Below are 27,032 nucleotides of genomic sequence, written 5' to 3'. Positions count from 1 at the left end.
TTTTTTTAACTGTCAGGTTATTTTTTTTCCCTGTGGTAACTACAATATTTTAAAAAACTGCAGGTGTCTAGAACAGGTAGTTGTCACAGTGACTCCCAAAAGCTTTCTTTAATATCTTTTGTGCTGGGGATTAGATCAATGATTTCCACTATTATATTATACATTCAGTTGTTGATGGCAAATTTTTAAAATCTGAATTTATCAAAGAAACAGATTAGAAAGAATAATTAGAAAGAATCCATAGCTGTGTTTTAGTATCGTATTCTTTGCCTTTTTTCTTCCATTTTCATGTATTATCTGCTATCAACCATGAGGGAGCTGGAGCTGCAGACCCCCACAGTGACAGATTATAATAAGCTAAATTCTTTCAGACATAAAGAGAGTATGTCTGAATTTTGAATAAAGTCAGCTAAAAAGCTGTCCTACTCATTGAAAAAGACAACACCTAACATATTGACATTAGCTGGTGGAAGATAATTGGCCTTACCAGCCAGGGTGCAGTAAAAGGAAGGTGAGGATTTCAGCGCAATAAGCCATGGGCATATCTACACCCCACTAATTTAATATGTGAGCTTGTGGTCAAAGAGACATAGGCTGTAAGCAATGCCTGTTAGAAGCAGCAGGCTGCTGGCAGACTGATGAGGGGTTTTGAAATAGAATGTTGTGTTCTTGAAGTCCTGAAATGAGATTGGTGTAAAAGGTGAACAAAACCAAGAGAAGATAAACAAAGAATGCCTTCTATTCTTCAGTACATACCAAACCCCGTTGATAAAGCTGTAAAATCACTTCAGATGTCAAATGCAGAATGAAATTTATTGAAATCTCACAAAATGGATACTTGAAGAAGCAAATTTATGGTTTTAATGTGAAAGACATACAATACAATTTCATTTGGATTTACAACTGTGATATCATTATGGTGATTTATATGTTCAAAACCTGTGAAATTAGTCATCTCAAATGAAAGTGTGGCTGAGCTCATGTTATGGCTGAGCAAGTCTCAGATAAGTGTCAGTGTCTAATATATTTTTAAGTAAAAATCTAATTGGGATTTTTTATTGCTTCTAATTAATGTTCATAAATGAAATGTAGTTTTGTGCTCATTATCTGTATTTTTTTTATCCTTGCAGGATTTCCTACCCCAGTAAGTCTCAGAGCCTCGGATTATTGGTTCCTCTTTCAATAAAGGAAGGGGGAGGAAATAAAAGAATATAAGCCAGCATCAGTCCAGGTTTTTCTTCTTCATCAAGTCCCTTCTGGAGGTCTGAGCTGTGATTCAGGTCAAAGCAGATGTCCTTTGAGCCAGCCAAACCTTGAATATGTGCTTTCCTCACAGTGGGAAAATGAAGTGTTCCTGTACCAGGTGGGAAGTTGAGCTCATTGGGAGGGAGTCCCCCCACTTCTTAAGGGACTACACAGACAACTGAACCTCAGAGAGGGGCTGCTGTGCTGCTAGAGAGGTGTGGATGCCTTCCCACAGATGTTGTTTGGGGCTCTGTCTTGAAAAGAGAGTCTGCTGTTGTACTCATCCTTATCTGGCAGCAGCAGCACATTCACCATTTCCTGCAAACAGCCTGTCAGTCTGCTGGAGCCTGCCCTGGGGAGGTTAATTCAGTGCTATGAGAGTACTCATAGTCTGTCAGTGGGCACTGAGGCAATATGGGGCTGTCATTCCATGCCATGGCCTAACCCCAGCCAGCAGCTAAGTACCATAAAGCTGCTCGCTCACTCCCTCTGCTCCCTGCAGGATGGGAGAGATAACTGGGAAAAAAGAAACCTGTGTGATGAGATAAGAACAGTTTATTATTTGAAATAAAATATAATGTGTAATTAATATTAATTGTATTTAAGATGGACATTAAAAAAAATAGAGAGAGAGAAATAAACCCCTAGAAAGGCAAGTGATGTGCAACTGCTCACCACCTGCTGACTGATGCCCAGCCCATCAATGAGCACTGATTTGCAGCTCCTGGCCAGCTTCCCCCCATTTATAAACTGGACATGATGTTCTGTGGTATGACATACCCCTTTGGCAGTTTGGGTCAGCTGTCCTGGCCATGCCCCTCCCAGCCTCTTGTGCAGTTTCCCCCTGGCAGAGAATGTGAACCTGGAAACTTCTTGACTCGGGGTAAGCACTGCTTCACAATTAAAACATCACTGAGTTTTCAACATAATTCTTATGATGAACCCAAAGAACCACAGCACTATACCAGCTACTGAGAGGAAAATTAACTCTAGTCCAGCCAAAAAAAGGACTTTGTAACTACCTTCCAGCTAGAGCCAGCTTTCCATGGTACAGGACTTCTCACCACATAAAACACTGAATAAAGAAATTTGATGTAAGATTAATAACAGCTGCTGTATAGGATCTAAAGTATAGATCTAAAGGGCTTTATATATTTTACTTGCTGTGAAACTATCCTTCTCATGTCTTCATTATCTCCATTCAATAGCCATTCTTGTCATTGAGAACTCCTAAAGCCTAGTGCCTTCATAGTCTACTGACTAGGAACAAAGGTCAGACTGCTGGTATTTGTGATCTATAATGCGCTTACCCAAGCAGACATGGCTGAAAAGGACCCCTCGTGGTGTTTGCTGCCACTCCAGAGAGAAGCTATAGCAGCAACAAGTTTGTTTTCAGGCCTGAGGGGCTGTCAGAGGTCAAATGTGTCTGACTGCAAGCAGTTTGTACTATTCCTGGAGGAGCACAGAGCTCTTATAGCTGATGCACACCTTGAGAGGATGTTTTGCAGCACTAAGACTTGTGCCTTCAATGTACTTGGACTAAAGCAGGCACCTGGTGAGTAAGTTTTCCTACTTTCCTACAAATTTCTTACTGAGATAGAGGTGTCTTTCAAAATCTTAAGGGAAAAAAAAGGATTGTATTTATACAAAAAAAATATCTGAGCAAAATCCCTTCTAGAATTTTCAAAGACCTTAATCTTGTCACTGGCTTTACAGGAAACTTGAGGAACAATTTTGAAGGTCTGTTGTGTCCAACTGCTTCATATTAGACTTTAGTCTTTCTAACTAGTCCTTGTCTGAGAATTAAAAGTGATTTACATTTGGAAACATCTGAAATCTGTATTAGGGAACATAGGTATTTATAATATATTAGGTATTTATAATAAATATATATATATAAATCTGAAATATCTGTCTAGAACATCCCCCAGCTATATTCAGGAGATGATCAGACACTTACTTAGTTAATTTCTTCTTCATATCAAATATCATTTAATTGTGGTGGACTTCATGATGGATATATAGAGAGTGAGGCGAGATGATTTCTTTCAGGAGGCTGTGGTGCAGGGGCTGCTCACCACTTGCTGAGGACTCAGAGAAACTTCAGCACGTGGTCCCACCAACCCTGAGGATGATTTTTGCCTCTGAAGCCAGTGGTTGCCTTGATACATACCCCTTCACTATCTGGTTTTGCAGTGCCACTGCTGCCGCCCCATTCCTTTAGTTCAGAAAATCACATGGATACTTCTAACCTTTTCTGTAATGCCCAAATATCTGCTAACATTTTGAAAGTTACACTGAAAAAAGGAAGAAGAATCTTGCTTGAATGTGTACAACCAACGCTCCCCTATTCTGATCATCTCAAATTCTATGTTCTCAGTGAAATTTAGAGGGTTTTATGACACACATAAGCTGCTGTGCACGTATCTTCCCAGTCTCAAAAGCATGGCTGCAGTACTTGAGCAGCAAACCAGACACCCCTGATGCAGAGTGTGATTAAACACTCACACTATTATCCCGATTAATATGCAAATAAGCAATGCTAAACTGTTTATGGGATTCAAACAGTAATCACTGACCCACTTCAACAAATGAGGAATGCAGTCATGCTCCACGTAAGAACAGTGAATACACTTCTCTTTGCCATTCACTTGAACAGAAGGCTCTTGAATTTAATGTTTTATGTTCAGAATATAAATGAGTTTCATTTTGTCTGAAGCTTTATTTCTCTAAGACTGAAGAGAATGTCACACTGTTTTGTTCGTACACTGCTCTTCCATACTAAAGATACGTTTGAAATTTAAAAACACATTTAAATAGGAAAAACAAAACAAAACGAAACCTCATATAGTTAATTTTTCCATATGTTTAATCAACAACAGAATAAAAATAAAATGCATAGCTTTAGTTTTAGTTCTATGTGATCCAGTAGCACCACCTGCTGTTTACAGGAAGCACTGCTGCTTTAGTTATTTGCAATACCTGCTGTTTTTATATAGAGAAGTCCACACGTGTCATGAGCATCTCCACGGTTTAAACTTTTTGAATGGCTATGAAAAAGGCTTCTACATTGCTTTTGTGCACAGAAATGTCAGTCCTTTACAGGAAAGGCAGGTATTTAAACAGTGATAGACTTTTTGTAGTGTACCCCATAATATTTAACAATGCCAACAGATATGTTTACTGGAAAACATCTGTTTAGATGCTTTACTCTTACTGTTTTCTTTGTGGAAACTATTTTCGTTGAAAATAATATCTTGGCAGCATAAAATAGTCTGGTAAATTAGAAATCCATTACACTGGTTCCAGTAAAGGAGAAAATAGAGCAGTGATGTTTTTGTAAGTGGGAATAAAATTCTAAAGCATTTACAGAGATCCACCTGAGGTTTCAGAAATTTAAATTAGCTCATGTTAGTAAGTTAGAAAACTGTCTCATAAATGAACAAAAGATTTATATATATATATATATATTACAAATCTAAACTCATTTTTAAGTAATTAATGAGCATGTAAGTTGCCTGTTTCCCTTTCTGTTTCTTTCCCCTTTTGCCTTGGTGCTGGCAATTCACGACTTCCAGTGCATTGTGGGAGAAGGGAATACAGATGACCTTGTCCTGATAAGTAACAGCTGTGTTAGTTACCCAATACAGCCTCACCCCTGATGAGTAACAGCTATATCCAATAAAGATATGTGTGATAAAAGGGAGTGGGTTAGCTGGTGGTATAGGAAAAATCATCATGGAGGGGGAATCTTTAGAGTTGTGACTGAGAGGCTCATGAAGAAGAAGGATCCTGAGTAGAGAGACTCCTTGCTGTGAGGTCAGTCTGGGCCTGCAGTTAGAGCCTGTTGTTGGAACCTGCAGCCATAGTCTAGCTAGGTAGAAGCCTGCAGTCGGAGTCTGCAAACCAATACGTGCAGTCATAGTTTAGCAGGAAGTAACCAGCAGTCAGAGGCTGCAAGGGAAACCTACAGTAGGAGCTTGCTGCAGCCAGAGTCAGTGAATGGCTGGAGTCAGGATGGCTGTAAAGAGGACTATACCAGGACCCTTCTCATGCTCTGTGCGACAAGAAGTCTGTGTCTCGGCTCATTTCTACCCTCTAGTGTGAGGGCTGCTGAAATATGCATTACTTAGTTTTCTCTGTATCTTTGAGCTGTGCTGGGCAATGGAATGAGGGGGAGAGCACCTGCAATTGGTGCTGCATTGGTGCAGAGATGCCCCACAGAGGAGCACTTTTGCCAGTGCCAATGCTAAAACCTACTCCTTCCTCCCATTTCCCTGAGCATCTCACAAGGCCCTAGTGTGCAGGTGCTGTTTCTGCTTCAGCCTTAAAACACAGCAAGAGGCTTCCTGCTAGTGAAATTTATGGAAAGGAACCAAGTCATTCACCTATGTCTTATGCCTTTCCTCGAGGTTGGATGTAGAATTTGTCTGGGCCTGCCTGGGTGGTTAAAAAATTCATTCTGCTACGCACACAGTCTCCTGGGTTGCCCAGAAAGGAGGTGGGTCTTTTGTGGTTCCTATTACTGTGCAGCTGCCATCTCTCACAAAAGCAGGCTCTGGATCTCATTGCCCTGCTGTCATTATGAGTATGACTTTAAAGCCTTAAAGACTTCAAAAGTCTAAGAGCAAAGGAATTTCAGTACTTTTTCACTGGGTTTAGAAATAAGGTGTTCTGCCAGGCAGTCTCTTACCACATAGTTAACTAATTATGGCTGTAGGTGTCCACAGAGTGCAGACAACCCTGCCAGCATGAGCCCTGGCCTGGTGATGAGATGGGGTCCCTGGGTGTGTGATGGGGTTAGACCATCTCCCTGTGATAGGGAAGGGCTGGGCTGGGTTATGCTGTCCTAGTGCTTTGCTGAGGCAGCACTGGATACAGGCTAAAGTGCATGATGTGGATTTGCATGTATGACACTAACCTGCTGTTCAGTGGCCTTATCCAGAGAGAGGAAGCAGCAAGTCGTGCATAAGGCAAACAGGAACAAAGTGTGTGTCATGGATAAAACTCAGTCAGAAACAAAGCAAGCTTCATGCTGCCACTTGAACACTCTTCCTGGTGGGATGGGGAGAGAGGATCAGAAGAGTAAAAGTGAGGGAATTTGTGGGTTGACTGTAAAGACAGTTTAAAAGGAAAAGCAAAAGCTATACATGCAAGCAAAGCAAAAAAATGGAGTATGTTCACCACTTGTCATAGGCAGGCAGAGAGAGTTTAAGTGGCAAGTGGTTTAAGTGGAATAATTACAAATGCACTGTGGTAAAAAATATCTCTCTAGAGAGATCTAGACAGACTTCTAAGGAATGGTTGTGATGTGTGCACGAGTGCTGTTAAAATATTGCACCACTGATGCAAGAAAGCACAAAAGAGAAACTGGACAGTTGTTAGTCCAAGGGGAATAAAAAATTCCCTGTAACTGTCCCTGCATTCAGAATGAGAGATAAATTTTGCAGAATGAGACTGATAAATTCAGAAGATGGGAAATCATGGGAAATGGGCACCAGTTTATTCCAGATGGAATGCCACTACTTGTAGGTAAATTTAATAAAACTGGTGGAATTTAAATAAAGACCCATAAGAAAGCAAATGCCAAATTCCTACAGTAGACAGTGGACAGTAGGAAACAAAGCTGAACAATTCAAGAGGTGACTTAAAAAAAAAAAAAGATTACATCTGTTAAATATGTATGAAGTAATTAGTTACATCAGTAGAAGTGTAAAGCTAAGGGATTAAAAAAAATTGATGGAAATGAAAAGTTATTGAAAAGATAAATGCACACGTTTGACTTGGATCACGATAAGCCCGATACATTACTAAAGGAATGCAGGGCTGCAACTGTACAAAAGCAGTTTCCACTGGATCTTAGGGAGTAATATATAGCACAAGTAACCATAAAGCTTAGTGGAATAAAGTTGTGCGTGTGCAGAGCTGCACTTCATGATTAGGAAACACTGAAATTGCACAGCACATGTAGCATCTAATTCAGAGCGGCTCGTTGATTCTCAACAAGATATTTTCCCTTACAAGTAAGAATTAGCCCACAAAATTCAGGGTTAGCGTATAACTGAAGCAAAGGACCCAGACATATCTTCCTGTCAGCAGCAACAGCTGACTAAAATGCTAAGTATTTTTAAATTAATAAATCCACCCTAGGCCCATTGGTCCAAAAACACAGGGAAATTTTTAGACCTAGCATGAGGCTTGTAGGGTTACTGAATTTTTCTGCTATAATCTAGGAGTGAGACAAAGTTCATTTCCCCAAGCAGCCCTCACAGTGCTGTCCTGTGCACTGGTAGCTGGAAAGGTGCTGGTAACACACCAGTGTTTTGGCTGCAGCTGAGCAGAGCTGGCACAGCATCTGTGCAGTCTCCCCAACTTCCTGGCCAGCAGTGGGCAAGATGCCAGGAGTGGACACAACCAGGACAACAGATCCAAACAGTCCAAAGGGATATTCCATACCATATGGTGTCAGTTCACATATAAAAGCTAAGGGAAGGAAGAGGAAGTGTAGAGGGGGGGGAATTGGTGATTTACAGTATTTGCCTTTTGGAGCAACCACTATGTGTGCTGAAGCGCTGCTTTCTGGGAAGTGGCTGAATGTCATTGCCAATGTGGAGAACCCTTCTTTTTCTTTCTCTCTGCTTGTGTGTGTGCAAACTTTTGCTTTAGTATACTGCCTCATCTCAACCTACAAGTTGTTTTCTGTCTTGTTTTTTTCTCCCGTCCAGCTGGAAGGGGAGAGATAGAACACCTGGCATCCAGCCAAAGTCAATCCACATAGGTCCCAAGAAACCCCATAATGGAAAAGAAAGTTGTGCATTTTGGGGCTCCCCCCACGTTTAAAGAAATCTATGCCATGAACAATATTATCAATTTTAATACAGTAAGCTCTTAGTAAAAGCAAAATCATATCGGCTCTGCAAATCCTGTGTTAAACCCCATGAATTTTTTTGGGAAATAGAGCTTTGCTGTCACAACAGCTTACGGTGTTGCAACTCTTTTGCAATGTCTGAGCTCTCACTGCCATTCGAGGAATACAGCAAACTTTTGAAATGGGTTCTTAGTCTTAAAATATACAGCATTAGCAGAGGCTTTGCAGTACTTTCATGAAACTTCTAAAATTGCCAAATCATTTAGCAATTTCATATAGCATTTAGTAATTCACTTTAAAAGATCTCTTACTTTGTAAAATGTTACAAAATGTGCAGTTCAGAGAGGCCACCTAGACAATGTTCCCAAGACAGAATCAGATATGGCAGTAGTACACAGGACAACCCTTGTGATTTCATAGCACACAAGGCAGAGCAGGAATGTTCTCTTGCTCTTGTTCCAGGGAGAACAAAATGAGTGGGTCAGAGACATGGTAAACAATTCACCATATTATATGTGACCTGAATGTCCTTTTAGCAATTTTACCAAGCATAGCCTGTGCTTAAAGTCTGAAAGAAGTTAATGAGTTGAAGGACAAAGCAGCCAAATCCAGTGGCTACTAATGCAGACTAACCTTCCACAGCACTGTGCTTTAGCAGCCCAACTTCTGCACTTCAAAATATTTCAAGTCTCAAAAAATTTTGAAATTTGTTTGTAACTTATTATCTAGTTGGAGGCCAGCTTTGTAGCTAGTGTGAACTGATTCTTAATTCCTGATGAAAAGATCACCAGAACAGTTTAGAAACTGTGTAAAAGAGAATATAAATAAATTGAAAAGGAACCCACTTGCTTCAGTCCTAGACTGAACTTGTGATGGTGGAGATGACACCATTTTGAATAAAAAACACACTCTCAAGCAATCTAATGGTTGTAGAATATAATATACTAGAAGAGTTCAGCTGGAAGGGGTGTAACAAGGATCACCTAGCACACTATGATGTCTAGTCCGGGACCAGACAATCTATGACTTTTTCACTGTACCAGAGCACACAGCAAACTAGATCCAAAGGATGGCACACTGACAGAATAAGCAGAAAGTATTTAAGCAAATTAATTTTCCTCAAAACGAATTATAGTATCTGTACACTATAGTGATAACCTATGCATTAGAAATAGTTAATAACATCAGAAAAGGGGAGTAATTTTCTAGCTCTGTAATTCTATTTCTTGCAAAGTAAAATTCTGATACTTTCACTAGCAACCTGCTTCGCAGAACATTGTTTTCTTCACTGTATTATTAAGGTATATATGCATTACCCAGCTGTAGTCTGTAAGAGGATCAAGGCAGAGAGCCCCAACTAAATAGAGGTTTCCCTTTTCCAAACTAGCAAAAACATCTGTGATTAAGATTGCTTTCCACTTGAGCTGAAACATAACAAAAAAAAATTAAAAATTAAATGGGCCTGTCCACTGAAACAATATTCTTATGAGAACTTTTGTTTCAAGAAACAAGTGAAAGAAAACACTTTTTATGCAGAAACAATTTTAATAAGATCAAAGCGTACAGAAAACTATCAGAACAAATGTTAGATGAACAGAAAACTAAAGAGCAATTTTGGCCTCACTGGACAATGCAAATATATACATATATAATTTTTTATCCTATATGCTTATTTTGTTCATTCTACTGCTATCCCAATTGCAGGAATTGCACGTTTCAGAGAAGCCTGCAGCTGAGAAAGGATTAAATTAACTTTTATTGACTTAATTAATACACTTAAAAAAACTTCACCGAATTCAGGTTTGTTTTTTTTTTTTTAATCTTACCTGCCAGTCATGTTTTACAGACAACATTCTACCACTTAGCTTTGGTTGATATAACATTTTAAAGAGTATTTGCTTCACAGATTTGCATTAGATATTTAGAACACAACTAGAAAAAAAGTTATTTTGTCCAAAAGTACAGTCAAAGAGGCTAAAAAGATATTTTAGAACCATCCATTGAAAGCCTTTACTGTATCATTGTCACTTCAAGTGTTGTAAAGTAGTTTTCTACCATCTTCAGCTTTTCTTCAGAAAGCAGGTTTTCTTGCTTTAACTGTCTAGTAAGAGCTTCCAAGGACCGGAGTCTCCCCAAAGTTTTTACCTCCTGCATTTCAAGTGAAGTTATCTTAGAGTGGAGTTTTGAAATTTTTTGCCAAAGGTGATCTCTATCTATGTCTTGTCTGCAGTATGAATGCTCAGTCTGCAGTATTTCATTTCCATCATATTCAACCACTTCTTTCTCCTCTGTGTCAAGAAACTCTTCCTCAACAGGCAGGAAAGAACTATTTACTCTTTCAGGCTCTTCTGGACTCTCAGCTGGCATAATAATAGCAATGACAGACTCTTCATTTCCACTGAACTGTTCAATGGTTTGTGTGACTGTACTCAGTAAAACTGCATCTTCACTTGTCTGCACTTCACCAGAACAGACCATGTGAGGGACAGAATCTTCAACTGCATAGTCAGTAAGCAACCCTAAACCATTGTTCAGTTTCAGAGATGAATTCAAGTAGTCAGGGTCTGTAAATTGCAGGACTGTAGCTGTACAACCTCCTGAATCCTCTATAGAAGTATGAACACTGGTAGCTTCCACTCTCTGGATGGTTCCTGTCAGTGAAACAGGATTAGGCTGATGTATGTACTGCTTAAATGAACTATCGAGAATGACACTGTCTTCCTGAAACCCACCTTCATCTGGAAGCTGCAGGTTTTGAATTTTTAAAGGTTTACTCAGTGCAGTTGGACAAACCACTTCTGCTTTTTCCTCTACATTTTGTGCAATTACGGGATTTTTCTTTGGTGTACAAGGTTCAAGTGGTACAGATACTTGCTCTGACACAACGTTTGTTTCTTCCTGGTTTTCTTTCTTTACCTGTTGTGGACTGTTCTGAGAAGAATTTTTTTCCTGGAGGAGAAAAAAGAATAAAAAAAGAAAATCAGTACCTTGTAACAAGAAAATCATTGAGCATAAAAAAATCAGGCAAATCTCATTTCACAGCATGGTACTGCGAAAGGACTAACTTAGATAAGCACTGATCAAAAATTACATCAGAGGCCTAATAATTCATATAAGCATCTTCCACAATTTTGCTTCTAGGTCCTAAACGTTAAAATAATATGTTAAAGCTCTAAAAGCAATAATAGTGTTTGGGGTTTTTTTTTCCTTATTGTGGTTTGGGTTCATTTGTTTTATTCTGTTGTGGTGTTGTTTTTTTTTTTTTTTTTCCCCTCAACTTTAGGGAATTTGGACTGTTTTACACAAGATATAGTAATTTTAAATGCACTTGAAGAGAAGTGGATACACAGACTAGCCAGCACCTTCTATTACCGACTGAAACATTATATTAAATATATTAAATGTACACAGTAAAAAGTTTTTACATTAAAGATTATTGTAAACCAGCAATTCAATTCTGCCGACTAAACTTCACAATTTTTGAAAATGGAGAATTTTTTTTTTTGATAGATAGAAATCTTAGCAGAAAAATACAATGTTAACAGGACTTTAAACAGAAGTTGATACTGAAAGAGCGACAATATGAAGCTTTTCCTTTTTTCAGCCATTTTATTTTCCCTTCCTTCACATAAACTACATCACATGTTACATTTAAGATCAATATACAAATAAGCTTTTAGGTATGTCAGTCAGTGAAACAAAAATAGTGGATGTTTAGTTTTTTTTCCAGTAGATTTGATTATGAAAAGACCAATCTGAAGAATCTGTACTCATGTAAAACTGTTTAGCCTGAGAACTGAATATAAAATAAAAAATCAGAACAAAGAAACAGAAAACAAGCAATTTTAACTTTGCTAATTAAATACAGACCAGGCAAAAACCCCAACCAAAGCAAGCAAGCAGCCAAAAAACTCAAAATCCCAAACCAAAAAAAAACAGGAAAAGGGGAAAAAGAAAGAAAGAAAAAAAAAAAAACCCACAGAAAAAAAGAGGCCAGGCTGAAACAATGCATTATGATGAAAAAGATAATTTCAAAGCGTATGTTCCCAAAAGTATGTAAGTAGTTTGAATTATCCTAAGTACGTTAAACTTTGTGATTCAGTTTTACATGAAACTTCAGTCTCAAAAGGACTGGAAAATTTATACAGAAATAGCATTCATTTGGTTACCTTTACTTTTTCAAAGACAATACTTAACATCATGTCAGTCTCCGTGACTTTGTGAAAATGAAGCATTTCCCTTTCTTTATTCTACCTGTATCTGAAAAAGACTTTCTCAGACTATGTATTTTAACTAGACAAATCTCTTACAAAATATATTAGGTAAATGTTCCACAAATCCTCACCTAACAGAACTGCCATTAAAGTTGAAGGAAATGCACCAAAACAAGTTGCTTAAAGGAAGACTCTTACTTCCATTGACAAGTCTCCTTTGTCTGTCAGTCCCTGCCCTCCCACTTGTAGGCCAATCTTCTAATAAAAACCCTTGAAAACTAATGCAGAATGATTACTGATATTGAAATTCCAGCAACTATCACTGCTCTTGAGCTACATGCATTCTTTATTTACAAGAAACAGAATGAAATGTTTTATGAAGAATCATTAAGCATTTCTGGGAAGACATCCTTCACCTGCTCAGTAATACATAAAGCAAGGTGGTGGTGAACAATATTCAAATACTGCAATTCTTTGCTCTCAGTTTCCAAAGGCAGTTTGGGGCCTCAGCTTCTTGTTCCTCCATATTTAGTCAGAGATACACTAATCAGAAATTTTTCCCAAAAATAAGAATTCTTTCCGTATCTTTCTGAATACTCAGTCTACGTAGAAAGTTAAGGTTTGGGGCAAGTAGAGAACCAGAGGTCAAGTCAAAATTGATTTGCTGAGGTGGTCACTAAAAGCATTTGATTTGAGTCCTTCCATTCCTCCCACGTGCAACATGATGATCCAGTGGAAGATAAACACATGCTAGAAGAGAGTTAGCGGAGGTTTGATCAGGATTATGTGCCTGTGTAGCACAGTATTTTTATGTAACCAACAGCCTAAGTCTGCGAAAGCCAAGATGGACTAGTCTTTGTAGGTTGTCTTTGGCAGCCTACAGTCCTGAGCTCTTAGGTTAAAGGTTAGGGACAGGAAAGAGACACGTGTAGCCTGAAACTAATACATTACAAAGCCAGTATTTCTGTACAGTTAATAAAAGACTTTAAAATAACATTAAAGTATTACGAGTAATTACGTAAGAAAAAGCTTAGAATCATAATATTGTCATAAGAAATTTAACATTTTCTATAGAAAATACTTCTGTAATTTCCAGTTAAAAAAAGATATTGAACCTCCACTCAAACTGGGCAAGTTGTTCTTCCTTTACATTATGGAATCACATACCTCTTTTGTGTCAGTCCTGTTGACAAACTGTTTTGATGGACAGGAATTTCTATTTTTTAAATAAAAAAATTATCTAACAAATTAGAAAACCTGCTGGTTAGCTGGTTAGCTTTGTACTACAAAACAAAAAAAAAAGCGATAGAAATAGATTACCTCATCATCTGAAGACGAGAATATAGTTGGCACAGCAGTATTTTTCAAGTACCGTATCCCCCACCGCACGTCCAGGGAATCGGGGGTGAAATGATCACTGCAGAGGAGCTGGTGCTTACTTGGAGTCCATGAATCTCGCTTCATATTCCGCAACCATTTCTCAAGTCTCTCTTTATCATGAAGTGGAAATCTTTTTAAAGCAGTTGAAAAGACAAATAAGAAAATATACAAAAATCCCCATTACTGTTGTCCTCCTTTGCTTTAAACATCTCACTGTTACCCAGAAGGTAGTTTTCCTTCAGAAAAGATTAAAATAATATTTTTTCAAAAATTTTAGGTATTAAATGCTAATCCGGATGTCATGTACATGCTAATCCAATCATTATCCAAATAATGTCTAGTTGGGTATTTGCTCTGGAGCCCAGAAGCAGAATTTCTGATTTCTGCTAGCCAAGGTTTTTAGAATCTGTAGTCAAGATGTTTTGAACAGTTTGATCCTACAACACTTGCTTAGAAAGCAGTTCTGCTGAAGGGACATGAAACACTGAGACATAATTTAAAGAAAGTTAAGACTTGTCTTCATTTCATTAATAGTGTTTCTAGGGCTTATTTGTCTTTCTAGACACAGCTAGTATTTTCTGTTTAACAGAATGCCTCCTAATACAGGCACCTCTTAGTTTATCAGATAAATTTGGCAAGGTGAGTATTTCCAATACAGGAGTTAAATTTTGTTCAAAAAGTTAAGTGCATGGAAATGCAAAACATTTCTATATTTTGTGTTTCAGCAATTAAACTTTCTCACAGCCTTAGGAGCCCACATCACATTTTATAATTTAGAATTAACTTTTCAATCATCTAACCTACCTGAAAAGGAAAATGACAAGTATACACCTTTCTAGAAAAAAAATGACTTTAAAAATACATGCAAATGGTCAGACAAATTACATCAGAGAGAGAACTAAATTAAAAAGAAAGTGTGTGAAGATATGCAATTCACTTAATGAATCGTAATACACAAATTAGAGGGAAATTAAAGGCTTATTATCTTGCATGCACAGTCAAGAAGTGATAGCAACAGGAACATTCAGACCACTCTTGGCTCCCACCTCTTCTCAGACAGGCATCAAGGTATTTGAAATGTGCTTCTATATTTCTCTGGTGCATATCGATTTTATTTTAAGTTCAGCATATAACTACACATGATACATAAACATTAAGTTGAATTCTGAGCACTGTTAAGTGACTACTGTTCAGAAAACAATATTCCTGAGATTCATGAGCAATAATAATTACAAAGGAAAAATCTTCGCTTTTGTGATCCCACCCTCAAATCCTTGAAGCTGCAGATTTATTCCAAAAGCCACACATAGCAATGACTCTTATGTGGGCAGTGTGTTCCAAAACTGCAAACTCAGGTGATTTTGAGAGAAAGATGGCTGAAATTCACAGCATAAAGGTGCATGTCTTTACCCCTTCCCCAATTTTTTGAAATTGTTGCCATGTAAGTCTTCAAATTACCAAGGAAACAGAGCAAGCTTTTAATGCATCCAGCTCTGCATATTTGCAGGAATGCAAGGAATAATGCTGATAAGAACACAATAACCTCTGAAGGACAAGTTAGAGGTTCAGGTTTTTCAAATCCTGTCTGCTCAGATCATGGACACCCAGTGGCAGCATCGCATGTGTGACAGAGCGTGCTCCTCTGTAACACAGCTTAGCCTGGGTGTTACTACAGAGGTCCAAAAAAAGTCTCTCAGGCAGACTTCCTTCCATTGAAGGTCATGTTACCAATTACACCCTCTCCAAGAAGGCCTTGAGAACACTTGCTCCCATTGCAGTTATCCTCACAACACAGGACCCACTGCTCTACCCAGACTGCTTCAGATGGAAAACAAAATAATCTGTAGCAAGAGAAGGGTCTGATAGCGAAAGTTATTATTTTAGCTTAAAGGCAACTTTGCTAAAACCTGCTCATGTTTCAACACCCCCTCACTTATCAACAGACTCTGTTCTCTGGCATAAACAAGACACACACAGAAAAAGGGAAACTGAAAGAGGAGGTGGACAGAATTTATTTAGCAGTTGTAATCACTACACAAGTCAGAGAAGTGAAGAAATAAAACAAAGAAGGGCAGTAAGGCCGGTTGATACTAGGTGACAAAAGGTTTGGAAGGGGCTCAGGCCCCACCTACAGAGCAGCAGAGGACTTCTTCAGCGGTGATAAGAGGCAAGTGAATAAAACTTGCAATTCATGTCAGTAATTGTCACTAATATAAGGCAAGAGAAGTCTATAAATCAAATCTTAGCACCCCTTCTACAGAAGCATGAAACTCAAAATGCAGCACAACTCAAAAGGCTAGATAAAACAGCTAAATTTTGGCAATCATCTCCATACTGATGCCGTACATTTGAACATAAACACGTCTGGTTTTGATTATCCACGTGACACACTCTCTAAAGCATAAGGGAGAAGAAATTATTTTCATGATTGTTTAATGATGTATTCCATATTAGAAATGTGCTAGGGAAATAAGCTTTCCTTCAATCTAAAATAAAATTTGTTTCAAAGCAATCTTCCTGTAGGTCTTCCTACACCACCTTCCTGATCTTAGAATAACTATGACTAATCAGAAAATGAAAGACAACTTAGTTTGAGGTATAAATTTTACCAAAATAGATTTTGAAGCTAATTATGATATCTATTTTTCAAATTTTTCTTAAGTCGCTTCTGTTGGCAAACGGTTCCAAACGGTTATTCTACACAAATACATTAATATTCCATTACCTGCAATGTGTTTCTCTCAGCATTGTGAAATACTGTTTATAACTCTCCATCCTGGTTAGCGATAGCCACGTAACCACAACAGGGCAGAGGTTACTGCAGGCCTGGGACGGCGACTGCTCCCTGTGGTGTCTGGACAGTGCAACGCAGCCATCATAAACTGGTTTTTGGCAACCAAGAGAGATAAGTTCCAGCTAACTCAGCTGCTTCCGAACAACCAGCAATGCCTCTGTTCATCACAGCGCAGGTAACGTAATAAATCTAGTGGGAAAGTTTAATTTTAAGGACACATTATACGTTTACTTGCTTACTCTTCCGGGCCCTACTCCTGGCATGGGAACCGTCATACGCAAGACACTTCACCATTAAGCCAAAGTCTCCAGTACTGCTCGGCCTGCTGGAATATCGCTTCCATACAGGCAGAAGCGAAACAGAGCCAGAAGCACAGATTTTTATTTTAGTCCAATCTGCTTGCTCTTCACTTCACGGGCCGTCCGCACCTATTCCGGAGTCCTCAGACACTGCCGTATCATCGCCCCCACCCCCACGTCCCGTCCGCCTTGTGCGAGGGACGCTGTGTGCGATGACGTCCCAGCTGTCCACTCTTTATTCCCTACACCTTCCCTTCCCCCAGGGGGTCAGCGTTGTTTCCCTCCAGCCCCCCAGGACCAGGCAGGGTTCCAATGTGACCACCAGCGTGGTCGACCCGTGGCGTTGAGTCTTTCGGCTATTTACTTCCGCGGTGGGGCTCACTACCACCGCCACGGCCAGCGCTCACCCAGACCTTGCCCCGCGGCCACTCACGGGTAGAAGCTGAGTTTGCGCTGGTCCTTGGCGCTCTGGCCGCCGCGGTTCTTGCAGCGGGTGGCGGCGCAGTACCGCGGCATAGCGGCCACCGCGGGCCGGGCCGGGCCGGGAGCGGCACCGCCTCCTCACAGCGCCCCCAGCGGCGAGTGGCGGCGGCGCTGCGGCGGCCACCTCCGCGTGCACCGCGTCACGTGAGGCCGGGCGACCAATGGCGCAGCGCTTCGTGTAGGAACCGCGGGGGGTCGGACTGCGCGAGCGCCGGGCGCGGGCGGGCGGGAACGGCGGCGCTGAGGGGCGGCGGAGGAGCGGGGCCGGCCCTGAGGTGAGGACGGCGGAGAAGGGCCGTGGCCGCTGGGTGAGGGCTCGGAGAAAGTGGAAAGTTGCTGAAGTGGGTGAGGTGAAGGTGAACGCGGAGGGGTTGGGGGAAGGGGGACGCGCTGTTAAGTTTGGGGAGAGCGTGGGAAGATAGGCGGGGGGGTGGAAAGAGGGGCCGCTGAGGCTCGGTCCGGAGCGTTTCTTTGGAGTTTGGGCCTCTCCGGGCCACGCTGCGGTGTTGGTGTCCAGCCTGGCTGCACAGCGCCGCTCGGTGTGGCTCTTCGCGGCTGCCCGGCTCTGGCCTGGCTCCGCCTCGCTCGATGGTGCCGTCCGGCTCCAGGGAGGTCTTCAGGGGTCTGGATAGGCAGGGTGATGCCAGGTTCATTCCTTCATTTCCCTGTGCTCCACGGCAAGATTCAGGAAAACTTTCTTCTGTATTTACTTTCGAGTCAGTGTAGGAGAGGTCAAGACAAGTACAAGCTCCTCAGTTTGACAGACTCTAGCTGCTTGAGGACTAGAAGACTTGCTTACTCATCGGATTAGTCGTGGTAGGAGAACCACAAGGGAACACCTCGGTAACTTTATTACTGTTAGTAAATTGTTTGCAGAAGTAATTATAGGACGTGAGTACTTCACAGGTTAGTGTATAGCAATTCTGTAATGAAAGCAGTAGCAGAACACTAATGATGCTCTGTTCTCTGAGTACGTGAGACGTTCAATATAAGCATTTATCCAATATTTTGGTTAATTATTTTCAAAGAAGGGTGGGATAGGGTGTTTGTGTTGCAAGATGAAGTAGGTTCTTATTTTCTAAATCTGACAGATTTTATTCTATCTACATCATCCTCAAACATCGCTTCATTGAGCAGCTATTGATAAATGTTGGTAAACTAATGAAGAACTGATTGTTATCACCTCTGCTGTACTTTGGATAGACATTAGACGGTGCTTTTCTTATACAAAGGTGAATAGTAGTTGAGATCTGTACCTGCTCATCCGACAGACTTGATGGACAGACGTACCTAAATAAAGTGTAGCTCTTCATAATTATTAGAAGAGCTCATTATGGCATGAGCTTAATGTGTACAGAATTTATTGAATTCCGGAATGTGGTTTAAGTAGCTACAGCGTATGGCCTGGAAAGTGCAACTTAGCTGTCCCTTTTTGATTGAAAAACAGAGGATGAAGCTACATAAGCAAAAAAAAAAAAAAGTATTTAGAAGAGACTTTATTTTGAAAAGGATTGTAAAAATAGTTAGGAATGGCAGGGCTGAAGTAGGTGACATCAGCAACACTAAGGTACTGACAGCATATAAAATAGTTGTTTTCTAAAAAGTAAATGGAATAATTGGCAGTATCTAAACATAAGACTTGCTCTTTCTGATAACCCTGTGAAGTTTTAAATGCTGCTTGTACTGGAGTTTTATTTGTATTTGGTTTTCATTTACATCTTATTCTTAAATTTGAGTTTGAGTGATTTGTTCAAGGGCAGGATTAAATCTGTGTTTGCTAATTTAAAAAACAGTGAAACATAAGTACTGGTTTCTACTATGCTTTAGAAATCAAGTAGAACAAAGAACTTCCTGACAGAGCCCCTAATGTAAGGAACTGTAGAAAAAGAAAAATCCAGATGTATTTTGCTATCAAGAATTAATACAAGTTGAGATGGTTAGCCAGAGCAGAAAACCTGAAAGGACTAAGTTGATGATCTCTGGCTCTCATGAGTTATGAAAGAGGGTTTTGCTCTTAATGGAGGACATTAACTGTTCCTTTTAGCTCTTTTCAGTGTTCAGTAATAGAAGCAGGATGGTTGACCTTAAGAATGCAGCAGGTGATTATGCAAGCATGATGCAGGTGTGGGTTAATGAAGTAAATAAAAACAATCACGTGTGTGAGATGAACACATAATTCTGCATCTATAAAGCACAAACAGGAAGAAAGCGACAAAAGTGTGGAAGGATGCTCATGTGCATAGTTCTTAGTGCCCAAGTGGTAAAATTTCAGGCTAATGAAGTGGTGAGAGAAGATATGTGGGAAAACTTAGCACTAAAAATATGTCTGATATTGTGCATGAAGAATACTGGAAAGAACTGTCCATTTGGCATCTAAATACACTGATCAAAATACAATTTGTTTCAACTGCTGCCCCTTAACACCTGATATCATGCAGGCTGCTGGCCAAATAAATGCTTAAGAGGGCATGGGTAGATTAATCTTGCAAGCCTTTTGCTCTCGTCTCACAGCATTCGTTTTAGCCCCCTGACTTACCTATGGTGTTCTTTTTTCCATTTTTGGTTCTTGCATTTTAATTTTGTTTAGAGAATATAGACTTTCAGGTGGATGCTTAAATTTCATATATGTATCAGATATTCAAAGGTTTTGAATTCTGCCTGAAAAATACTGGGTCCCATGCTGGCTAGCGAAAGTACTGTAACTTTAATGGTGCTCAGACTGTAAGTTTGTTTATTCAGCTTTCAGGAAAGTAACACAAATCGTCTGAGTTGTTCTTACACTACATTCAAATCGGTGTAATCTGGTGGGGGAGACTTGGTACATCTGGAATGTTCGGGGTCGTGTACATCCTTCAGGTCAGGTATCAGCCAGCATTCTGTCTTTGGACATTTGCCTTTCTGCACTCTGTGTTTTAAATATAATGTGCCCAGGCATATTATCTGTTATCACCTTCTAGTAGGAACAGCTCACCCTGTCCTTCAGGAAAATCATGAGACATCATATGGCTATGTGGAACTGTTTTTTAAAATCATTTGTATATGCCACAGTTTTCCCCTAAGTTCTCAGATACTTGTTTCAAAATACATCTTTTTGACAGATGCATTGTTGAAAAAAACGCTACAGCTTTTAATTGTTGTTGAAGCTACTTGTCTTGTATAAAAGACCTTTTTTGTCTTCAGTTCCAACACTGAGGGTTTTGTATGTAAACCTTTCTATGCAGTGATATTTATCAGATTAATTCTTTGATATCAAAGATATGATAGTTAAGGTGTTTTCTTTTATGATGCAGACTGATATGCAGATGAGCTAAGCCAGCCTATTGTTAAATAAAGGAAAAAGTGCTTTACTTGGCTGAACTCTGGAAATGAATGATCTGCTCTTTATCATGTTCACCTTAGGTTGGTTAAACAAATTGAAGCTGAGCACGAGTGTCTAATAGTCTTGTCTTCCTGCGCCTCAGAGTCATCTCTACGCCAGTTGTGTTTTCAGGCTCCTGTTGTTGCACAAGCTAATCAGCAAATTGGTCTTCCAATAGAGAGCTAGTTTTTGCAGCCTGTGCTTAATTTAGAGCTGCTGGGTTTATAGTCCTAAAATTCAAGGATTAGTGTAAAACTAGTTCAGGTACGGCAGTGTGAATGCAATGAAATGTGCTGTGTATTTACTTCTGCAGCTTTGTATGACAGTGATCAGTTGAGTGTAAAGCAAAGAGGAACACAAAAGCGGTTGTTACGCATGTGAAATATCACTTTGCAGTATTTTCACTTACATATTCTGTGAATATGAAAACAGCATAATGGAGTTTGGCAGGTGTAAAAAGCAGTGCGCTTACAAGTCTGTCATTGACTCCTGAAACATCCTGGTCTTCCTCTGCCAGCCTACAGTTGTAACTAACTTGTTGTGGAATGTAAAATAACTTGTTCTTCAAGTATATTTCCTTTTCTTTTTAGGAACTGGAGAAATGGCCACCACACAATCTGTCTTCACATTTGCTCTCTGCATTTTAATGATAACTGAATTAATACTGGCTACAGAGAGCTACTATGATATCTTAGGAGTTCCAAAAAATGCATCTGACCGCCAGATTAAGAAGGCATTTCACAAGCTGGCTATGAAATATCACCCAGACAAAAATAAGAGTCCTGGAGCAGAAGCAAAATTTAGAGAAATTGCTGAAGGTAATATACGCTTTCTTTTGTCTTAATAATTTGATACATGTCTTATAGATATAAGTGCATTATGTTTTTACTGAATAAGAGGTATAAAGGGTTTTTTTTCTGAATTCCACTTAAGTGCTGTCAAAATAAACAGTATAAAAATTTGAGTAATTTCCTGCACATAGGAAGGCTTTTAACACAGTTTATACATTTTTGCTTATTAGGCTTTTGGCATATTCCTCTTCTCACAAAAAAATGCTTGGTGTTAGGACAGCTTTAGCCCTAGGAGGTTCATTGTTAGCTTTTGATCTGCTTCCTAAGATCCAGCTCAGGATTACTACCAGGGCTTCAGGAAGGCCTAACAGGAACCTTGCAGTAACTATGGGGAGATTACAAGCAAACACACAGCAGGGTGCTTCAGTGGTTCACGCTGGGAATACAGTAGAAGACAGGTGCAAGAGGTTTGAGTGGTTATGAGGAAAAGCTTTTTCCCCTTGAGGATAATGGCTGGATTTGATGATCTTGGAGATCTTTTCCAGTCTTAATGGTTCTGTTCTACAGGCCAGTGTTAGAACAGATTGCCTAGAGTGGTTGTACAGTCTCCAACCTTGGATACTTTTCAGGAATGACTGGGTAAAGCTTTGAATAACCTAGTCTGGTCTCATAACTCCTTTGAGCAGGAGGTTAGAGTAGAGACTGAGGTCATGTCTCACTTGAACTATCCTGTTATCCTACAAATATACCATTTACAGGTATTCTGTGATAAAATAAAATGGTGCAAATGGATAATTAAGAACAGAAAGACTTCCTGAAAAATAAGGTATACCCACTTGTGTTCCTTGAAGACTCAGGTAGAACATCCATTTATCTGTGTAGTTCTCCTAACTAAGATAAATGGGATTGCTGGCTTTTAGCTTCTTGTCTGCAGAAGAGTTATTTTGAAAGAAAAGTAGTTATTAATATAATGAAAGGGAGCAACAGCCTTGTTAGAGACTTACTGCAGTTTTAGCACCTACTACAGGAGGAGATAGGAGCTCTAAATGTTGAATTATATAGAATAATTTCAAGTCTTTGACAGGTAAGAAAATGAGTTTTTAAAATATTTAGTTATCAGAATGGGTATATTTTCTGTCAGAATTTCTGCATCGGAATACCAGTAGCTGTAGTTGTAAACCAAAGATTGGTGGGAAATCGAATTTCATTTTGGGTATATCCAGTCACCAAATATAGATTAATTGCTGAACTTCTGAAAAATTGAGAATTGGCACATGGTGAAATTAATTTTTCTTTATCTCTTTGATGTTTATGTTGTTGCTTGGTTGTAACTGATGTAGCTAGAACTTGCTGGCTAGCTGGCTGGCAAGTAGCTCTGCAGACATTGCCCTGTGTTTCTGTGATAGTAGTGCAGCAGAATCTTTGTCTTGTTAGGTAGAGCTCCTTCTTCAGGCTTTCTCATCACCACTTCTCATTGTTATTTTCTTTCAAATCTAAACACTAATATTTATTGGTAGTTAAACTGTGTTATGTGTAACCTGTCCTCATAATATAGCTGTGTTTATTATTTTTAGTAGCTATTTTGAAGCAGTTTGTTTTGGTTCAAAGAAAGGTAATAAATGTTGAGCTTGGTTGGGCTTGAACACGGAATGACAGTCTTGTTTGAAATTTGTTCAGGAAGAGTGGGAGAGAAGGCTGATGTTCTTAGTATTTGTGTAAGGTTTTTTTATTTCTGGTTTTTTAAGTAGAAATAAACTGTAACAACTTTTTTTTTTTTTAATGTAAATAGCATATGAAACATTGTCAGATGAGAATAAACGGAGAGAATATGATCAGCTTGGCCGTCATGGAGGAAAAGGAAGTAATGGAAGCCCATTCCATCAGTCATTTAATTTCGACTTTGACGATCTGTTCAAAGACTTTGACCTATTTAGTCAAAACTCGCGGTCAAAAAAGCACTTTGAAAATCACTTCCGAAGTCATCGTGAGGCTCATAATCGGCAAAGACGTTCTTTCCAAGAGTTTTCTTTTGGAGGTGGACTGTTTGATGATGTGTTTGAAAATATGGAAAAGATGTTTTCATTCAGTGACTTTGAAAATGCACACAGACATGCGGTGCGAACTGATGCCAGATTTCATGGATCCAGCAAGCACTGCAGGACTGTCACTCAGAGACGAGGAAACATGGTTACCACGTACACTGACTGTTCTGGACAATAATGTTTCCTTTCTTCTAAACTTTTCTTCTTTTCTCAACATCTTCATAACCTTTCTTGGTTTTGTGCTAACATGGAAGAAATTCTCTGAACTGTATTTTCTAAAAAAACACTCAAACTACTATAAAGAAGTTGTAGATGAAACTAATCTTCAGAATAGAAACAACATCCTGTTGGGAAGTAAATGTGTCAACAACTACTTAGAATGGGAGTGAAATAATCTCATGTAACAGAAAAAATTATATATATTTCAGTTTAGTAAACACTTTCCCTAAATTGAGCGCAAGTTATAGTTTTCATTTCAGAAATGTAATACAATTTTTTTTCATAAAAGCCAGTTTAAGACTGATTGAATTACTGGTGCGTGGATTGGAGCAGAGGAGATACTTTAATTTTGACGTGCTGCTTTTTTTTTTTTTTAAGTCATGTCTTTCTTACTTTGCACTTGCATTTTTTACCTGGTACAGATTTACTGTGCAAATTACATAATTTACACAAAGTAGCAGCAGAAATATGACTCTCCTGGGTCTTTGTTACTCTCTCTAGCATTGCAAAAGTATTAGTAAAACCCTTACCCTTTTTGAAGTTGGAAAATAGCAAGGGAATATGTTAAGACAGTGAGTGGTGTAGGAATTAGTTTTTATTTCTGAATTGGCCTGAAACGATCTTAGGATTTAAATAACCCTTGATTTATTTAGGGGATATGGAGATACTCATGTATGTAAATTTGTGTGCACACAAAGTTTTTGTTTTGGTTTTTTTTTTTTTCCCCTTTCTTCCACAATACAAATCTCTCTAACAAGGTTTGGAAGGGTATGCCCAAAACACTCTTGTTTTGTGCTTACTATATTACCACATGTGCACTCACTTACAACTCACTTTATCGAACTAAAATATCCCTCTGAGATACTAGGGACTTCAGTAAGATAAGCTTGCCTACAGATTCATGGTGTTCTTGAAAGGGTCTAAATAAAAGGTACAGTGTTTAGATTGACAGATTTATTACCTGTCAGCAGGAATTCTTCAGGGTTGTGGTTTGAAAGGTAAATTCATAGCCTGACCACAGAGTAAAACTGAAAATTACAATCCTCATGTTCATCCAATGCCTTGTGGGGCTGGAAACTGCTAATAAGTACTAATGGGTATTGATTTTACAACCATGGAAACCCACAACGAGCGTAAAAACTATTTAAAACTAAAAAGGAAGGAAAAACCAGCAGATAATGCTGCACAACAAAGCCTCCAAATACTTTAGGTGATGTCAATCAAAAAGTTCTGTTGTAACTCTCTAACTAGTCGTACAGGCTTAGTAGGTTAAATTGGCTGTCCCTTTAGTAATGTGAGGTAAGAATTTACCTTTCAGGTTGATTGCATGAGCAAAATAAGCATTTTAACTAGCAGTGTTCTAAATAGGCTTTGAGTTCTTAAAATCTTTATTAAGATTTAACCCTTTGCTTCTCAGATGGATATTGAAAGCTGCCTATTTGCTAAGGAACTTTAGCCTTCCCCTCAAGTGTACATATTGTTGTTCAGTTTTCATTGCCTAATCCTTGGAATGGATTGTTGCAGTAAGTGCTTTTCCTTTTCCATGTTCTTTATTTATTAATAGACTAATACCTCATATATGGTCTTTATTAAAAGCCAGTAATTTGTGCAACATTATCGGAATGTGCAATATTCTTATAGTAGGAAAAGTGTTGGACTGAGTGTGGTTTTTTCACCCTTTTCCTGTGTAAGTAAAGATTTTTGTTTCTTCTGTATAATTAATATATGATTCAAGCAAAAGTTGTACTTTGTGTAGATTTCTGCATTTATTTTCTTTAACATACTCCATTAGTCCTGTGCATGAATCATACTATCTGCCCTATTCATATTATATGGGCATCCAAGTGAACAAATTATTAACTTAAAGTTACTTAAAGTGGAGTTAAAGTTGAAATTATTAACTTAAAGTTGTTCCTCTCACAAAGATTAAGTATTAAACATGAGAGTATTTCTGCATGTCTTTTGGTGGGAGGATATTCCAGCTCCAGAAGTGGGATTCAAAGGTAAAATACTAATGCGTTTCTTAGTCTAGTGAATATTTTTCATAATTAAAAAAAATGGAAATAATAGAATGAGCAATTCACTTGGGTTCCTTTCTGAACTCTGAATTAGAGGGACTGAAAGCTAAAATGGACACTGTTAATTGTAGGAAACACATTTCACTCCACAAACTCAAGTCATTTAAGTGACTGTATAAATTCACAATCTTTTGAGCTAAACTTTTGGATGAAAGCAAGGGTCCTGGCTGCTTCTAGAGTGGTTACCCCTCTTAAAGAATGCTCTGAAATTAGTATTAAGTGTACTTGTTTTCCTGATCTCTTCAAAGTGTAGGTATGAAACTGATAAGAAAACCAATAGAGTGGCTATTTTTTTAGCTGATCTGCCTTAAAAAACCCTTCTGCTTAGCCTATTTTAACTTGATGTCATATTATTTCTCTTAATTATGGAAAAACAACAAATGCTTTCCATTATTTCTGTGGCTTCTCCAAGTCACCTTTCTGGTTGTTTTTGTTGTTGATCCAAGGTCAGATCCAAAGGAAAGCTTGTCGTATTGCAGAAAGCAGTGTGTGACTGTCCCTGTGATTTTCTATGATGGGTTTGCTTTGAATAGACTTTAGCCAGGGAAATTCAGGCAGGCTTTCCTCAGCCAAGAGTCTTCACTTTCATGGCCCTCAGAACACAAGCTTGCAAAACATGTTGTGCTTCTCACTTATTTGGAGCTCTTGCACATTCTTTCCCTATTTATAGTGTTTGCTGCATGGCAGGCTCTAGCGGAAGTCCTGGTATAACCTTATGACATCCCTGACTTCAGAGTTTCTTAAGTGCCATCTTTGATCTTTAAATCTTATGAAAATACCCAGCAAAACCAGTTTTTGTTAGATAAGACTAAAAATAAAATCATGAGCAACTTATTGAAAGTAATTTATGCATATGTAACTCCAAATTATTTAGATTTCAAAACTACCAAAAAAGTGTTTTTTTCATGTTTGTTTTCTTCCCATTATACTTTTGAAACACAGTATCTAGTGGAGATAAAAGTACTGTAATGTTAATTAAGAGTGCCATTACATTAAACATGTGAAAATTAATGGTGTGATGTTTTTCTTTTTTTTTTTTTTTTTTAAATCTTGCTTCAAGATATAGATTGGAAAACAAATTGAAGTGGTTTATGTGCTGCTTGTGTTTTATGAAATGTTCTGACCACTGCAATTTCCCTGAATGAGATGATGGGGTTGGCAGAGAGAAGAGAGTGGGGTTGAAGAAAATTGAGTCACTTTCACCTGGTTTGTATTTTTTCGGAGATGTTGGGAACGGCTTGGAGTTAAGGTATTATGCCTT

At 38.8% G+C, this 27,032-nt stretch overlaps 2 protein-coding genes across 8 annotated transcripts; one reads left to right on the top strand and one right to left on the bottom strand.

Moving 5' to 3' along the window:
* Nucleotides 1-9,638: 9,638 nt before the first annotated feature.
* On the bottom strand, nt 9,639-17,350 carry THAP5 (THAP domain containing 5). Of its 5 annotated transcripts, none has more exons than XM_040061794.1 (4): nt 17,234-17,350; nt 13,648-13,837; nt 10,846-11,062; nt 9,639-10,764 (listed from the first exon to the last, which is right to left on the bottom strand). In XM_040061794.1, exons 1-4 carry the CDS (start codon nt 17,314-17,316, stop codon nt 10,124-10,126), a joined length of 1,131 nt encoding a protein of 376 aa, XP_039917728.1. In that variant the 5' UTR covers nt 17,317-17,350; the 3' UTR covers nt 9,639-10,123. The 5 variants fall into 5 exon arrangements, with proteins under 5 accessions (XP_039917728.1, XP_039917727.1, XP_039917726.1 ...); XM_040061793.2 differs by adding an exon at nt 16,433-16,690 and having other exon boundaries at nt 9,639-11,062; nt 17,234-17,318; XM_040061792.1 differs by having other exon boundaries at nt 9,639-11,062.
* A 148-nt stretch (nt 17,351-17,498) lies between these two features.
* DNAJB9 (DnaJ heat shock protein family (Hsp40) member B9) lies at nt 17,499-26,782 on the top strand. 3 transcript variants are annotated; one of them, XM_040061797.1, is made up of 3 exons: nt 17,499-17,558; nt 21,232-21,459; nt 23,222-26,782. In XM_040061797.1, the coding sequence occupies exons 2-3, from the start codon at nt 21,243-21,245 to the stop codon at nt 23,650-23,652; spliced, it is 648 nt and encodes a 215-aa protein (XP_039917731.1). In that variant the 5' UTR covers nt 17,499-17,558; nt 21,232-21,242; the 3' UTR covers nt 23,653-26,782. The 3 variants fall into 3 exon arrangements, with proteins under 3 accessions (XP_039917731.1, XP_039917732.1, XP_039917733.1); XM_040061798.2 differs by having other exon boundaries at nt 17,512-17,591; XM_040061799.2 differs by lacking the exon at nt 17,499-17,558 and adding an exon at nt 17,586-17,624.
* Nucleotides 26,783-27,032: the final 250 nt, after the last annotated feature.

Source organism: Hirundo rustica, chromosome 4 (assembly GCF_015227805.2).
Source record: "Hirundo rustica isolate bHirRus1 chromosome 4, bHirRus1.pri.v3, whole genome shotgun sequence".
Taxonomy (NCBI): Eukaryota; Metazoa; Chordata; class Aves; order Passeriformes; family Hirundinidae; genus Hirundo; species Hirundo rustica.
Note: the sequence above shows the minus strand (reverse complement) of the source record. Positions and strands in the feature narration are given on the sequence as shown.